The following is a 14,530-nucleotide window of genomic DNA, read 5'->3' as shown; positions in this document are numbered from 1 at the left end:
GGAATGAGGAAGGGAGGCAAAGGATAGAGGCGAAAAAGGAAAGAGCCAGGTCGAGGGGTGTATCTTCCCCAGCAATGTCGTCAGTTGATGACTGAATACCTTAACCTCAACTCGTGTTGTGTGCCTGTCTCACACGGCCCGGGTCAGGCTGAGTTGGGCAAGAGATCAGCCAAGATCCGCATTCCGTGCATAACACTCGTGCCATCGACGAATCAGCGCCCTCTTCCCCACCGCGTTGTACGTACGCCGCCCGGCCCTTCTGTCAGGTATGCAGCCTCGAGCGCCACTGTGGCCACGTCTCCCGGCAAGACATGCAAGGTAATTGCTCAGCACCGTCAAGTTCGAGTCGAGGCTTTGCCGCAGCGTCGAACATCACGTCACTCCCCACCCGATCCTGGCCTGGTTGGATTCGGCGTATTTCGCTAGCGGTGCACCAAACTCAATCCCGCCTGGTCCACGCAACCCCCGGCTATCGGCAGGCCGTCTCTACACAACGCATGAACGTCGGTGATGATCGTGCCCGAAGGCTCAGCCACAAAGCCAGCAGCGTCGCGCAGATCCCCAATGCAACGGAGATCATTATCACCCATGCCCATGCCCCCATCACCCCCGGCCGATCTCCGTTACCACTTCCACAAAGCTGCTGGATCTCTTTGTCAAGCAACTCGCTCATCCGGCTCTGACTGAACTCCGCAAGTACCCTCTCGCGCCCTTTCTGCCCCATTGCTCTAAGACTATCCGCGCTGGACGGAATCAGCGGTTTGCGCATGACTTCACTCCACTGCTCGACCTTCTCCGGACTGCGTAGCCAGCCGGTGCGGCCGTCGTAAATGGTCTCCAGCGGCCCGCCCGTGTTGGTCGCAAGCACCGGGACTTGCGCCAACATGGCCTCCAGCGGAACAATGCCGAAATGCTCGTCTTTGGGCGTGTAGATCAAGAGTTTGGCGGCGTGAAGTAACTGTTGTTTCAGATCATCCGGGACCGAGAGGAGGAACACGACGGTATTACCGTCCGCTCGCAATGCCCCGTCGCTGCCTTTGTAAGTCGCGTTGCTTAATTCGAGCGAGTCTGCGAGCTGCTGCAAATGCCGGAGAGTACTTGCATTCTCCTGCACCCGCGGGTCAAACCCGCCGGCGATGACGAGTTTCGCTCTCGACCTTTCGGCAGAAGACAGCCCTGCAAAGGCAGAAATGGCCAGGGCCAAGTTCTTCTTCCCTTCAAACCGATTGATGCTCAGCAGCACCTTCTTCTCTGGCCAGAGAGAATCTGCGGTGCTCGTCTGTCCACTCTCCGTCGTATTAACGCAGGGGTAGACGACCTTCAAATTCCGCGATCGCATGCTTGGAAAGGTCTTCTTGAACACGCTTCTCGTAAATTTGCTGTTGACAACCACGTCATCCGCCACACCAGTACTCCAGCTCTCCAACGCATCGAACGGCTTGCGATACAAGAGCTTGAGATACCCAGTAGCGCCATGATCCTTCTTCGCCAGGAGTCTGTCAGGGAAATGGCCGTAAAATAAGATCTTCGCTTTGGGATACAGCAGCCTGAAAAGCGGGATGCATGCGCTGAGTTGATCAACGAAGAGCACGTCGGGATCCAGTTGATTCAGCTCGGAGGAGAAGACTGCAACGCTGAGAACAAGGGACAGCTGTCGGAGGATAGCAAGGAGGATGCTGAATCGTCCAGCCAGAGCGATGGGAAAGACCTTGTTGCCGCGTACCTGCACATCGAGTGTCCCTTATCATATTCGTTTAGTCTCAAACTCTTCAGTCTGACGTTTGAGTATCGTGGAGAAGCTGCACCTACCATCTCGTGCTTCCTCGAAGCAATGTGAGCGATCGCAGTGGGAGGTCAGGATGGTGATTTTGTGGCCCCTTGATTGCAAGCCTACAGCCGCGTCTACGACCAGCCTCTCTGCCCCGCCAATGCCCAGGTCCGGATGGACGAAGATGATCTTCTTAGGCACATCTCCAGAGGTTGTCATGGCGAAAACATGCCGGGTTTTGGCTTTACAGGTCATGGGTGTGGCTGCGCGTGTGTGTCTGGCAACGAAATGCACATGAGTCTAACCAAATTGGGATGACTTCTCTGAGATGGCCTCAGGCCGCAGTCATGGGTGCACTTCAACGTGTTGCGATATAGAGCAAGTCAAAGGGTTTATTCGCGTTTTCATAGGTATCAAGATAAATCAGCTTCCGAGCATGTCTTCAACAACCCCATCCAAACGCCTCGCCAGAACGCTTTATGATGACATTCGCCACATAATGCTCCACACAACCTCCTACTCATCGTCTTCCTCAACTTGCGCAGTCTGTTCGTCTGTTAGCTTGACTTTCTCATATTGGTCTCGACGAATCAACTTACATCTTCATGGAAATCCCTGCCCTCTCTCGTGGCCTTGATCATGCCAATTCGAATCACGAAATCTCCGAATCGCTCGCCCTCGTTCCGCTGCAAAGCGTACCGCTTGAGTAGAGGCTTCATAATTTCTAGAATCTCCTCCTCCTTGATGCTAGCGCGGTACAGCTTGTTCAGCCTGTTGCCGTGGTAGCCGCCACCGAGATACATGTTGTAGGCTCCGTAGGCCTTGCCCACAAAGGCTACTTCGGCAAGCCAGGGGCGAGCGCAGCCATTGGGACATCCGGTCATTCGCATCACAATGCTTTCTTGTCGTAGCCCGTTCTCCTCAAGCACGCCCTCGAGTTTGGTGATGAGCTCAGGGAGGTAGCGTTCGGATTCCGCCATGGCGAGGCCGCAGGTGGGGAAAGCCACGCAGGCGGAAGAGCTGAGACGCATGCCTGAGAAGTTGGTATTGTCCAGCTTGTACTTCTTCAGAAGCTCCTTCATCGTGTCGAGATCCTCGGGCGCCACGTTCGACAAGACGAGATGCTGGTTGCCCGTCAGTCGGAACTCGCCCTTGTGCACCTTGGCAATCTCTCGCAGGCCAGTCTTCATTGGGAAATCGGCGGTGTCTTCCACTCGACCGTTCTCAATGAACATTGTGAAGTGGCTGTTGCCGCGTTCATCTTTCTGCCAGCCAAAGGTGTCAATGTTCGAGTCGAACTTGAAGTCTTTAGGCTCTGCGAACGTCTTGCCCCAGAGTTCCTCGACCTTGCCGCGGAAGACATCGACACCCATGTCGTCAATGGTGTACTTCAGACGTGCGTGCTTTCGGTTCTTGCGATCCCCATGATCCTTTTGCACCAGCATGATCTTCTCACAGACAATGTGGATCTCTTCCTTGTCGCAGTAGCCAAACATACGAGCGATTTGCGGGTAGGTCTTCTTCATGTTGTGAGTCGCACCCATGCCACCACCAGCGAGGACATTGAAGCCCTTCAGTCTTCCGTCGTCGCCCTTGATGGCTACGAGGCCAATGTCGTTTGCATAGATGTCGGTGTCATTGTGCGGCGGAATGGAGATTGAAATTTTGAATTTGCGAGGGAGATAGACGGGGCCGTAGAGAGGCTCGAAGTCTTGGACAGCATCGCCCGCAACTTGCACGTTCTTCTCGTTCTCGTCCTTGATCCAGATCTCGTGATATGCGGTCGTCGCTGGCAGCAAGTGGTCGTTGATTCGCTGTGCGGCTTCCTTGGTGTCGGCATGCAACGCACTCAGCTCCGGCAGTGCAGAGCACATGACATTGCGGTTCACATCTCCGCAAGCTGCAAGGGTTGTCATGAGTGCTCGGTTGATGGCTTGCATAGCCGGCTTCAGCTTTCCCTTCACCACGCCGTGGAACTGGAAAGTCTGCCGGGTCGTAAGCTTGATAGTCTCGTTTCCGAGCTCGGCAGCGATGGCATCCATCTTCAGCCACTGGTCCGGCGTCGCAACGCCAGCAGGCAGCCTGCATCGAATCATGAATGAGAATGCGGCTTCCAGTCCTTGCGCCTTGCGCTCGTCTCGCAGATCACGGTCATCTTGCATGTATGTGCCGTGGAATTTTGAGACTTGCTGATCGGATGCAGAAATGGCTCCAGTGGATTCGTCCACGAGACCTTCGGCGAGAGTTCCTCTCAGGAAGTTGGACTGGATCTTGATGTCCTCGTTCGTGAGTGGCGGTGGCTCGTCCGGGAGGCCTTCGACATTGCCAACGCCCATTGCATCCCAGAGCTTTGGCTCCCATTCCTGGTACCCGGTTTGATATCCGTCCGGGTCTTGGTCATCGCCCTGGCCGATATCCACAATCTGCTTCCCACCAAGAGCGGTCAATCTCGCAAAGACGTCCTTGCCAGGCTTGTTGTAATAGTGCTTGTCTTCTTTTCTTGGCCAGTAATGGCTGTCGCCAAGGGAGAAGACAGTAAAGTTCACATTTGCCAGATCGAGATCCGTCGAGTTCTTGACGCCCTCCCAGAAATTGCGGCCATTCTGAGGAAACTCTCCTTGCCCGGCGGTGGAGGTGATCAGGACCACGTTCTCCTCGTTGTTGAGATCCTCGAGAGGATAGTCGTCCATGGCCATGACCATGGTCTTCAGACCTCTTGCTTTCCCGCGATTCCCAAGTCGCTTGGCAAGATTCTCCGCATTGCCGTTGTCAGAGGCGAAGAGAATGGTCATCGGTGCGCCCTGGAGACCCTCCAGGAGAGCCTCGTACGCATCCTTCGCCTTTCGCTTCTGCACCTGGCGCACCTCGCTGCCATAGCTTTCGGACAAATTCGCATGGAAATGAGGGTGTCGGTTCATGAGCTGCGTCACCTGGTTCTCCCTCTTCAGGAAATCCTGCAGCTCCTGCTTGATCTTTTCAGAGTCAAGTTTGAAGCACTCCTCGCCCTTCTCTTCCGCCTTCGGGTCCCAGCGGTAGAGTGGCCAGTATCCAAGATCAACGGCTTTCTTCGTCTCTTGCAAGACGGTCAACGGCCCATCGTTCTCGCGGTTGTAAGGCAGATACGCCAACACGACCGAGGGCCCCTTGAAAGACTCGGCCTCCAGCATAGCCTGCAGCACTTGCGTGTAGGAGCTGTACACGGCGACGGAAGCTACGTAGGCATTGCCATAGTTCATGGCATAGAGGCCGATATCTTTCTTCCTGCGTGCTGCATCTTGTGCGGCGCGTTCCGAGTACGGGGTGGAGTCGATGATCAGCATGTTGACGTTCTCGCCCGAAGCAATGACATGGTGTACGCCGCTGTTTCCGAGGTCGTAAGCCCAAGCATCGCTGCCTATCAGCCATTGGCTTTCCTGGAAGAACAAGCCCTGTGATTGCAGCAGCTTCGAAGCCAGAGGAGATCCATCTGCAGAGAGCCTAGAGATGACTTCCGGTGCAATTTCGTTCGCGGCCTTCGCTTGGTCGGCAACCAACGCCCATTGCGACAGCCACTTCTTTGGGTTCTCGGTGATGAAAGACTTGGACTTTGCTGCCGCCTGAACCTCAGCAACAAAGCGCCTGCGGTGCTCCGTGCGCGCAACGAGCGAGCCGAAGCCGTATTCTGGAGATCCTTTGATTGTGGCGCTGACGCCGGCGTGGCTGGCTTTGAGGGAATTGGCAATGTACAATCTTCTGCCGAAGACTTGATCGAGGATCTTCATGTATGCATTTTCCAAGGCGGGCTGCTGGAGTTCCAACTCGGGTCTCGAAACCGACAAACCAGCGCTGGGGCGAGCGCCGATGACGAGGTTCTGAATGGGATTCTGAGACCGCAGGTTTTGGAAGATCCCGCTTAGCGCCTGTGTGATGGTGCTGTACTCCAGATGACCCAGCTGGTAACCCACTACCAACGGAGTCTTTGATCTGTTCGAATCCGACTTGAGCGACATCAGAACATCCATCAACACCGGACCCCACTTTGTAGTTTTGCGTTTGATTTGTTCGAGGACGGCAATCTTGGTGACGCTGAGAGGGAGGGCTTTGAGCAGCTGCTGGGGAATCCACGGTCTGTAGAGGGTCGGCGTGACGAAACCAACACGAGCATAAAAGTCGCCGTCTTTTGCGCCGTCGAGCTCTTTGCTGAAAAGGCCTGGATTGGATCCGAACAAGAAAAGCGCTGCCTCAGCATTCTGTGGACCAGTATAGCGGAATGGAGCATAAGATCGACCGGTCAAGGCTTGTATTTGCGTCCAGATGTTGCCGCAGATGAGGTCCAGGTCGTCGGAGCCGGCAGGGGCCGGGTTGGAAGATACGGTGGTAGCCGAGTCGGCATCGCTCATCTCTGAGTGGCTGTCGTTGCGCTGGGAGGAGGCCGAAGAAGCACTGGACGAGTCGCCCTTTGGAGTGCCAGTCTCACGACTCGGCGAGTCATAGCGAAGCGGCGCATCTCGGCTGACCAATTGTGATATCGGAGTGGCGGATGCTGATTTGGCTTGGCTCACATAGATGTTTCCGTCTTGTTCTTGCGGAGACTGCTCAACTCTTGCTAGGTTGACACTCAGCACTTGCTGGACTGTGTCTCGGGACTCGAGGGCGAGTGGCTGGTCTTTGGAGGAGTTTGAGGCGTCGAAGAAATGAATGACGCCGCAGCCGCTGCGAATGGCCAGCGCGTGGGCGGTGAGAGCGAGGTCTTGGGCTTCTTGCAGCGAGTGACTTTGCAGGAAGGCGAAGCCGGTGTTTCGGACGCTTGTGACATCGCTATAGTCTGGGTGACCGGCAGGCTGCAGGCTCACGTGAATAACAACGGGAAGTTTCGCGAGTTTGTACAAGTGCGGGATGCTCTTTAGTAGCACGCTGGCATCGGTGGTGACGCTGGTCAGTCTGCCTTCCCGCGCGGGTTGGTAGACGGACAGCAGCGGGTCGACATTGTGCCTGACGCTCTGAACTTGTGGAACGCTTTTGCTAACGATGTTTCGAGTCTGGGCGGTGGCGGAGTGTTGGAGGGCTTGGGAGAAGTCGGAGTCGGCGGACAAGGAGGACTGGACGGAAACGATGACATCGGAGGCGAGGTAGGCGATTCTAGCGACTGTGATTGCATGGTCAATTGCCTGCTCGCCGTCTTCCATTGCTCCGACGTGTACGTACCTGCTTCGCCAGCCGAGGTGATGGAGGCCATGGCGGTCTCGAGGAAATGAGAGGCCGACCGAGTCTCCGCTGTTTCTCACGCAGTCAAGGGAGAAACACAGGCAGGAGGGAGGGGAGAATGAAGGAATGGGTTGAGTAGGGATGGAGAGGAGAGGAGGGGAAATGTTTTGCCTCCCATTTCTCCATGGATGACACGCCCACTGCTCCACGTGCCGACAGCAGCGCCTGCCACTGCCGTGGTCGGGCCTGGATTGCTTTTGATTACGGCAGCGAAAAATTTGCGGCCGCCGCTCATTGGCCCCGCGCCCGTCGCTCCCCACAAAATCGCTGGGAGAAGCTAGTCGCCACGGCGGCGTCTTGGTCATCGAGCTCCGCGATGCGCCGATGCCATAATGCCATCTCCAACAGAGCACTAGAGAGCATGTTGGGGGCAGAGAGAAGGCTGCGACGATGTATGGGGGTGTAGTGGCGGTTGGTGACAAGGCTGTCGCACGCATTGCGCTGATGCTGGCCCCTCCCGCCCAATCACGATGTCGACAGTGGTGAGTTCGGCGATGAAAGGTCGCCGAGCAACACAAGGCTGACCGCGGGCTCTCCAACGCGCCGGCCACATCATCTCTTGCCTTCTCAGCCTTGTCAACGGCAGGCATCCTACTGCACGCCGTTATCACACTGGAATATATGTGGTGGATATTCGCCCATCTCCTTCCCTACAAGTACCTGTTCGACCTCCGCCCACCGCAAATTTCACTCACGTGACTCTTCACGTGACTTTCATGAATCCCTCTTCCGTGCGGGCCAGAAGTCGCTGATATCATCATCTCTGCAGTATATATCATGCTCGACTAGCAGCTGATTGAAGACACCCTGGCACAGTGGGAGGTATCAGACCATATTACACAGTGGATGTCTATCCCCTCGCTATGCTCTCCATAGGCATACATGTATTCTCCACCCAAACCCCCTGCCAATTATGCCTTGCCAAACACCTCGCACCCTGGTAGTCTGCTCACTGCTCACTTCCTCTCCTTGTCTGCCTTTTTGACCGTCTCTTTCTGCAGTTCGGAGATGCTCGCCTTGCCGTCCTTCATCTCTCCTCGATCCGCCTTGACCTGCGCAGTGTCAGCCAGAGCAAGCACTCAACCACATCCCATACAACTCATCACTTACTGCGCTCTCACTGTCGCTCGACAATGAATCTTTCCACTCCCCTCTCCCGTCCTTCTGGTCTTTCAATTGCGCCTGCTTTTCCGCCTCGAAATGTGCTCCATCTTTGTCGGTGTCTGTACCCATGACGCCAGTGTTAGCTACGAAACACCTCTTTCTAGGGCCACTGGCTCCACGTACGCAAGTTGGATTCTTTCGACACTGCAAGTACTCTCGCCTGTTGAAAAGACCGGTGCGGCGCAATGCTTCGCAGCACGGTGCGGGCTCCGGCGGGCTGTCTTCGCAGGGCACTCATGGAGCGGATGGCGGAGGACATGATGGAGGGTGTAGACTGACGGATCAGGTTCAAAGAATCGTGAGGTGCTGTTCCAGAAATATCACTGTTGTTAGGTGTGCGAAGATGGAGTACATTGAAGGTGAAGATACCTCATCAAGGTACCGGAAATTTCGCCGATGATCACTGCATGGAAGGTCTCGTTACGTCATTCTCCCGGTCCCTTGCCATGTTCGCGGTAAGCGACAGGTCATGCGAACAACGTCGATTTGCGTCCGAGTCCTGGTCTTGCAGCAAACACCACGGAGGGCGAGAAACGACATTGCAATGAAGGACGGTAGATTGCAGCACTTTATATACACACCAGGTCTCACCAGACTCTTCTTTCGCTTCCTCGCCCACCACTATTTGATACAAAATCACAACAAAAGGTATTTCAAGTCATGTCGCCGTCCCCATCTACATCGCATGCCTCGTCTCCCGATCCGCATCCCAAAAACCCGCAGAACACCTTCCACATATACGTACTAGATCGCGGGCAACCACGCATCGACCTTTCCGCAGCCTTGTATCGTAGTTTTTCGCCAAGTTTGCCTCGTCCATCCATTGCGCTAGGTCCAACGTTTTTCGTGATAGAAAAAGTGAGAGTTCCAACAAATCCCATGTGCCAACACCGTGCATCCAAGAAGCCAGACAGATAGCCAAGACGCTATACCAATCGTATATGCCGAGAAAAGAAGAGCTGTGAGGGGATATCGCCAAATGATGAGCATGCTCGCTGAAATGAGGGTAGAAGTTGCTGATGAAACGCCGCCGTCGTCGTCTAGGTTCGATGATCAAAGTCCAGTGTCCCCATGAGAGGCTTCGGAAAGCCCAATCCGCCCGCTCATTGGCGGATTGAAGGAGAAGAAGTGGAAACGTCTCACCGAACTCGACAACGCCAAAACGCTGAAGCAGCAGCCGCTACCGCAGCGGCCGGACGTGCTCACCAGCGGCGAGTCACGTACTGCTGCTGCATTTGCCGAGCCGGGGAGACGCTCAATGGTGGACTCGCCACGGATCGTGTGGAGGGATCCACAATGGGTATCGCATTCCGGCTTCGCTGCGCCAGGGGCTGATGCAGCTTCATATGTTGCTGAGAGTAGCTTCCGGGGACATATGCGTTGGGTGCGCTGGAGAGGAGGAGGGATGGGGTTGGCTGCACCTGTTGCTGAAGCGGAGAGCTCTCGGGAGAGCCGGAAGAGAGCGATCCACGATCGGAGGACGAGGAAGAGTGGATGGATTGAAGCTGTGCGGATGCGTCAGACGCCTGTACAGGCTTATGGGGGAATGTCAAGGTTGCACGCACGTCATCCTCCGTGAGGAGGTGAAACGGACAAAAGACCTCATCGTCGTCAAACTCAAAGCTCTTCGCCGCTTCTAGTCGCTGGATGTAGTCGTTGAACGTCGGAGCCTCCGGCACCTCTTTAGGGCTCCTTTGGGCCTTGTATTGGCGATGCGCATTCTGTGACGAAATGCGCGGACCCCGGCGGCTACGCCCGTGGTGGTGATGGGGGTGCGACGAGACGTTGGAGTGGTAGTGTGGTGCGCTGTATCCGTAGTTCGCCATATTGCCGTCGCTAGTGATGCGGTATGTGTCGAGTTGGATGGATCTTTGTGGTGTTTCTAAGCGGGGATCAGAGCACAAAGGAGATCATAACAAAGCCGAGGTGACGTCGGCTGGGAGCAGAGGAGGTCAGGTGGGAGTGGTGGACAGTCGAGGGGTGCGATGGAGTGTGTGGATGGCACAGGTATGGATGTCGAGAGGGCGAGGAGAGATGCGGAGGGATGGAGGAGAAGAGGTGATGCGGTGTGTCCGGGCTGGGTTGCAAAGGAAGGCAGAGGGACGGAGGGCGGTGGAGTGGAGGGGCGGGTCTGTCACTTCCCTCGAGACCGATGGGGCGGACTTGATTAGTGCGGGCCGCTGATTGGACGCCGTGGAATGCATCGGTCAAGCGAGCCAATCAGCGCTGATCACCCTCGGCGCTAATCCGTCATCGGCCCCAAACCTTTTCCGCTCGCTGCGCCTCTACGTTTCTTGTCCCGCGTGGGAGCAATGTTTGGAGGGTGGGCAGGCAGGCAGGCAGGGCTGCCAGGTGAGCGGATGTGCTGCCGTCGCTGTCCGAAGATCCATTCCAGATCTCGAAAGCTGCTCCACTCACCTCTTGATCGTCCACTACACAACCACCAACCACAGTAACTGCATCCTGCATTGCTCGACAGGGGCATATGGGACCTGGCGCTTATGCCCTTCTCTCCGACCCTGCCCAGACTTGCCCATTGCATGCATCTCAACTCCCACACAGCAGCAGAGAAGGCAAGGTGTGTTCATGCGTGCAATGTAGATGCAGAGTCCTTGCGCTACCATCTTTCGCCGAACCGCTATGCGTCCAGCCGTGCGCTGCCAGACTCACGTGCCACCCCAAAAGGACAGGCGCAGCGAGTTTGCACGACGAGCCCCCGTGCTGCTGCTGCTGGTACCCTTTGCCCAAGCCATTTGCCGGAGACTTGAGCGTCGTTGGCCCCTCTTCGATCCCGTCGCTACTTCTCGTGGTATCTATGAGGCGTGGATGACTTTGGACGACCTCACGTGATATGCTTCCGAGTCTCGCCAGTGTTGTAGACGTGGATATACCTAGCTGATACGGTGATCGGGAAGCGGCAGTTGGATGTTGGGGCGTCGTGGGATCCGGCGCTCTGCCTTAACAGATCGAGGCCATCGCCCGGGCCAAGCGCCATATTGAAGATGTCAATGCCCCCTTCCTGATAGTTGGCAGACGACCGGGTCAAACGGCACGAGACGGGAAAAAGGCACCGTGCATGCAGAAGTTGTGCTGTAAAAACATCTAGGCTGTAGCCAGCCTTCCGGTCGAAGCTGCTGCCGGACGTGGCCCGAGAGCTTGGGGCAGCGGCCGACGTCACTTCGAGCTTCCCAAAAGCTTCTTGCAGTCTGTCTTCAATCCACAACACACCAAACAGAACCTCCATCCGCCACCCACAGCATCTCCATTCCGCCCTCCTTTTCGCATCCATTCGTTGAGCAGTCTTTCCTTGCATCTCCGTTCACTGCAGCTTCTCCTCCATCCCCGCCAACCACAGCAAGCCCTTCGAGCCGGCCCTTCGCATTGAGCCATGAGCATTCGGTGACAATAGCATTCTCCGGGAAGAATATTATGGATGGCGAGTCCAACGAAGAGAGGGAACGCCGCCTGCGGTCACTATGGCTGCAGCTCGATGTCAAGAGGAAGGGATACCTCGATGTTCCCGCGCTCAAGAGCGGGCTGGCACAGATGAATCACCGTAAGCAGCCAGCCAGCCGGCCTTGCCTTGCTCCGGCCAGCTCCGCAGTACACTGACCAATGCATCTCCTCGCAGCGCTCAAAGATGCAGATGGCCTGGTCCGGGATATGCTCTCGGCCTGCGACATCAACCACGACGGGCAGATAACATATGACGAGTTCGTGAGGTTCTGCAAAGAGACCGAGCGCTCCCTCTGGAACCTCTTCCAAAGCATCGACCGCGATCACAACGGCAACCTGGACAAATCGGAGCTCTCACAGGCCTTTGAGCGTGCAGGTGTCGGCGTATCGAATGCTCGGCTCGATCGTTTCTTCGGCTACATTGATAAGAACCACGACGGCCGAATCGACTTTCCCGAGTGGCGCGGTAAGTAGCCCCTCGAACATCTCTCCACTCTCGCCCAGCTGGAAATGATGCTGACCATCCACAGACTTCCTCTTGTTCATCCCGACCAACGCCCCGGGCCTCAAAGCCATTTTCTCTTATTACACGCAGACCGTCAAGCTCACTGCTGAAGGTGACGTGCATCTGAGCGATGAAGCTCTGTCAGGTCTCGGTACGACTTTCCAATTTCTCTTCACATCTCTCTTCGGCGCCATCATCCAAATATATAATACTCACCCATCCCGCACCTCACGCAAACCCCATCCCATGCACAACACCCGACCGCCCGAACTCGAATTCGACCTCGACGCAGAGCTAGCGGTCCACGAAGGCAACCTTGCCCAAGTCGCTCTCGACGACGACGATCCCTTTCTCCCCACCCGACCTGCCCGCCGGAAAGCCACTGCTGCCACCTCCGCCGCCGTCATCACGCAAGCCGCACCCACACCCGATACACTACTCCATCAAGATGCACAGCGTCGCTCAGTGATATCAAGACTGACGGACTCCGTTCCCAATTTAGGCTACTTTGCGGCGGGCGGCTTGTCTGGTATTACCTCTCGCACCGCTACCGCGCCGCTCGATCGGCTCAAGGTGTACCTTATCGCGCAGACCGGTAGCGCGACGAAGGCCGCGGCCGCTGCTAAGAGTGGTGCCGTGCTCCAAGCCACTAAGCATGGCATGAGCACCATGTGGGGTGCCTGCAAGGAGATTTGGGCAGATGGCGGACTGCGGAGCTTGTTCGCTGGTGCGTTTGTCGACTGACCTGCATGAATACGCAAGCTGACGGAAGACAGGCAATGGACTGAACGTCCTCAAGGTCGTGCCCGAGTCCGCCGTCAAGTTCGGCTCGTACGAGGTAAGATCTCTGGTCGTGTCTTCTCACTGTCGTCAGTACTGACCAGGGCATCAGGCTAGCAAACGCGCGATAGCCAAATTTGAAGGCCACGACGATCCGAAGCACATCCGCGGCATCTCCCAATTCATGGCCGGAGGCACCGCTGGCATGATATCGCAAGCCTGTGTTTATCCCCTCGACACCCTCAAATTCCGCACACAATGCGAAACCGTCGCAGGCGCCGCAAAGGGCAATGCTCTGGTGATCGAAACAGCACGCAAGATGTGGCGGCACAACGGAATTCGCGCCTACTACCGCGGTCTCCCCATGGGGCTGATAGGAATGTTCCCTTACTCGGCGATCGACCTCTTCACCTTTGAGAGACTCAAGCAGGCGGTTGTTAATCGCAACATGAAGACCAAGGGCATCAAGCACGAAGAAGATGCGCTGCCGTCCAACTTTGCGCTGGCGTTGATGGGCGGGTTCAGTGGTGCGATCGGCGCTAGTGCCGTCTATCCCATCAATCTGCTGCGTACTAGGCTTCAGAGTCAGGGGACGACGCAGCACCCGCGAACGTATACGGGAGTGTTGGATGTTACGCGACAGACAATCCAGGGCGAGGGAGTGAGAGGATTGTTCAAGGGATTGACACCGAACCTGCTCAAGGTCGTGCCGGCGGTCTCAATCGTGAGTCGATGCCCTGTTGCCGATGGATGTTTGCTGCGTGCTGACGATCTTGCTCCAGACCTATGTCGTATACGAAAACACCAAAAAAGCCCTGCACCTGCACTGATCAACGCGCCCGCCGAGCGTTGCCCTACTGCGAAATGGCCCGACGATTGTGAATATGAGCGGTTCATGAGTCTTACCTACGATACCCTATTGTATCTGCTGTGATGGTTTGGTTACCTTTGAGCATGGCCTACGTATTGCTGCATTCAAACACTGCCGACATGTCCCTTCTCCGCGTTGCATCATTGAATCGCTCGAGTGCTATCCACCACGCGCGCGTCTTATTCGATGGCGTTGATGGCGAGATCTGCCCTTATAAGCCGCACTTCCACTCTCAGACTCGCCTTGATCTTTTGTCCTCGTTGCCAGCGAGTTCATCTTGGGTGTACAAGTCCCACGTGCGGATGACTAACGATGTTTGCTTCCAGTCGGGCCGCAACGATGACTTCGACTTCACTTCACTCCAACTTCTCTGCTGCACTTCACCTCTTGTTTGATATGACATCTATTTTGCATGACTTTTAATGGCATATACGTATACATAGTCATTCTACTCAACATTATACAAAGAATGCGAGAAGAAAAATCACATCATCTGAGCAATGTCAATCGTCTTCTGGTCACACACTGGATGCCCCCAACAGCTACTGGGATGCTTCGTCCTCGTCGACGAGGCATTGAATGAAGCCGCAAAGTCCGGAGGGGCTCAATTCCGGCCACTCGGTGGTACCAGGTCTCATGGAATGCAACATCCTGGCTCTGGAGAATGTGACTTCAGGTGGATTCATGCGATCTCTTGAGCACCATGGCCCGCTGGCTGCGCCAAATTTGGCGCGTGCCATGA

At 55.8% G+C, this 14,530-nt stretch overlaps 5 protein-coding genes across 5 annotated transcripts; 1 reads left to right on the top strand and 4 right to left on the bottom strand.

Annotated features, from left to right (window-relative positions):
- Positions 1 to 469: 469 nt before the first annotated feature.
- On the bottom strand, positions 470 to 1,987 carry BDY17DRAFT_310137 (mannosyltransferase alg2-like protein; the record flags this gene model as incomplete). The annotated part of the gene is made up of 2 exons (XM_033735404.1): positions 470 to 1,740; positions 1,810 to 1,987. 2 exons carry the CDS (start codon positions 1,985 to 1,987, stop codon positions 470 to 472), a joined length of 1,449 nt encoding a protein of 482 aa, XP_033589634.1.
- A 157-nt stretch (positions 1,988 to 2,144) lies between these two features.
- BDY17DRAFT_296707 (MGSUL8 sulphite reductase) lies at positions 2,145 to 7,170 on the bottom strand. Its single transcript, XM_033733491.1, has 3 exons — positions 6,953 to 7,170; positions 2,368 to 6,893; positions 2,145 to 2,314 (listed from the first exon to the last, which is right to left on the bottom strand). Exons 1-3 carry the CDS (start codon positions 6,981 to 6,983, stop codon positions 2,285 to 2,287), a joined length of 4,587 nt encoding a protein of 1,528 aa, XP_033589633.1. The 5' UTR covers positions 6,984 to 7,170; the 3' UTR covers positions 2,145 to 2,284.
- Positions 7,171 to 7,968: 798 nt separating this feature from the next.
- Positions 7,969 to 8,435, bottom strand: BDY17DRAFT_323826 (uncharacterized protein; the record flags this gene model as incomplete). The annotated part of the gene is made up of 3 exons (XM_033737089.1): positions 7,969 to 8,064; positions 8,123 to 8,235; positions 8,300 to 8,435. 3 exons carry the CDS (start codon positions 8,433 to 8,435, stop codon positions 7,969 to 7,971), a joined length of 345 nt encoding a protein of 114 aa, XP_033589632.1.
- A 943-nt stretch (positions 8,436 to 9,378) lies between these two features.
- BDY17DRAFT_249885 (uncharacterized protein) lies at positions 9,379 to 10,002 on the bottom strand (the record flags this gene model as incomplete). The annotated part of the gene is made up of 2 exons (XM_033731023.1): positions 9,379 to 9,681; positions 9,742 to 10,002. 2 exons carry the CDS (start codon positions 10,000 to 10,002, stop codon positions 9,379 to 9,381), a joined length of 564 nt encoding a protein of 187 aa, XP_033589631.1.
- Positions 10,003 to 11,297: 1,295 nt separating this feature from the next.
- BDY17DRAFT_140424 (mitochondrial carrier domain-containing protein) lies at positions 11,298 to 13,790 on the top strand. The gene is made up of 6 exons (XM_033729504.1): positions 11,298 to 11,732; positions 11,808 to 12,098; positions 12,163 to 12,864; positions 12,914 to 12,975; positions 13,030 to 13,641; positions 13,700 to 13,790. Exons 1-6 carry the CDS (start codon positions 11,606 to 11,608, stop codon positions 13,745 to 13,747), a joined length of 1,842 nt encoding a protein of 613 aa, XP_033589630.1. The 5' UTR covers positions 11,298 to 11,605; the 3' UTR covers positions 13,748 to 13,790.
- The last annotated feature ends 740 nt before the right edge of the window (positions 13,791 to 14,530 follow it).

The sequence above is a fragment of the Neohortaea acidophila genome (genome assembly GCF_010093505.1).
Source record: "Neohortaea acidophila strain CBS 113389 unplaced genomic scaffold BDY17scaffold_5, whole genome shotgun sequence".
NCBI lineage: Eukaryota > Fungi > Ascomycota > Dothideomycetes > Mycosphaerellales > Teratosphaeriaceae > Neohortaea > Neohortaea acidophila.
The sequence above is the reverse complement of the archived record's forward strand: the minus strand, read 5'-3'. Positions and strand labels throughout refer to the sequence as shown.

What these genes read in the sequence shown, in the direction of transcription:
- BDY17DRAFT_296707 (XM_033733491.1), bottom strand. Translation starts at nt 6,983, where the DNA reads ATGGCCTCCATCACCTCGGCTGGCGAAGCAG. An exon ending in CACCTCGGCTGGCGAAGCAG is followed by an intron (nt 6,894 to 6,952) that starts GTACGTACACGT and finishes ATGCAATCACAG; the next exon opens with TCGCTAGAATCGCCTACCTC. An exon ending in GCAGGGATTTCCATGAAGAT is followed by an intron (nt 2,315 to 2,367) that starts GTAAGTTGATTC and finishes ACAGACGAACAG; the next exon opens with ACTGCGCAAGTTGAGGAAGA.
- BDY17DRAFT_140424 (XM_033729504.1), top strand. Translation starts at nt 11,606, where the DNA reads ATGGATGGCGAGTCCAACGAAGAGAGGGAACGCCGCCTGCGGTCACTA. An exon ending in TCAAGTTCGGCTCGTACGAG is followed by an intron (nt 12,976 to 13,029) that starts GTAAGATCTCTG and finishes CCAGGGCATCAG; the next exon opens with GCTAGCAAACGCGCGATAGC. An exon ending in TCGTGCCGGCGGTCTCAATC is followed by an intron (nt 13,642 to 13,699) that starts GTGAGTCGATGC and finishes ATCTTGCTCCAG; the next exon opens with ACCTATGTCGTATACGAAAA.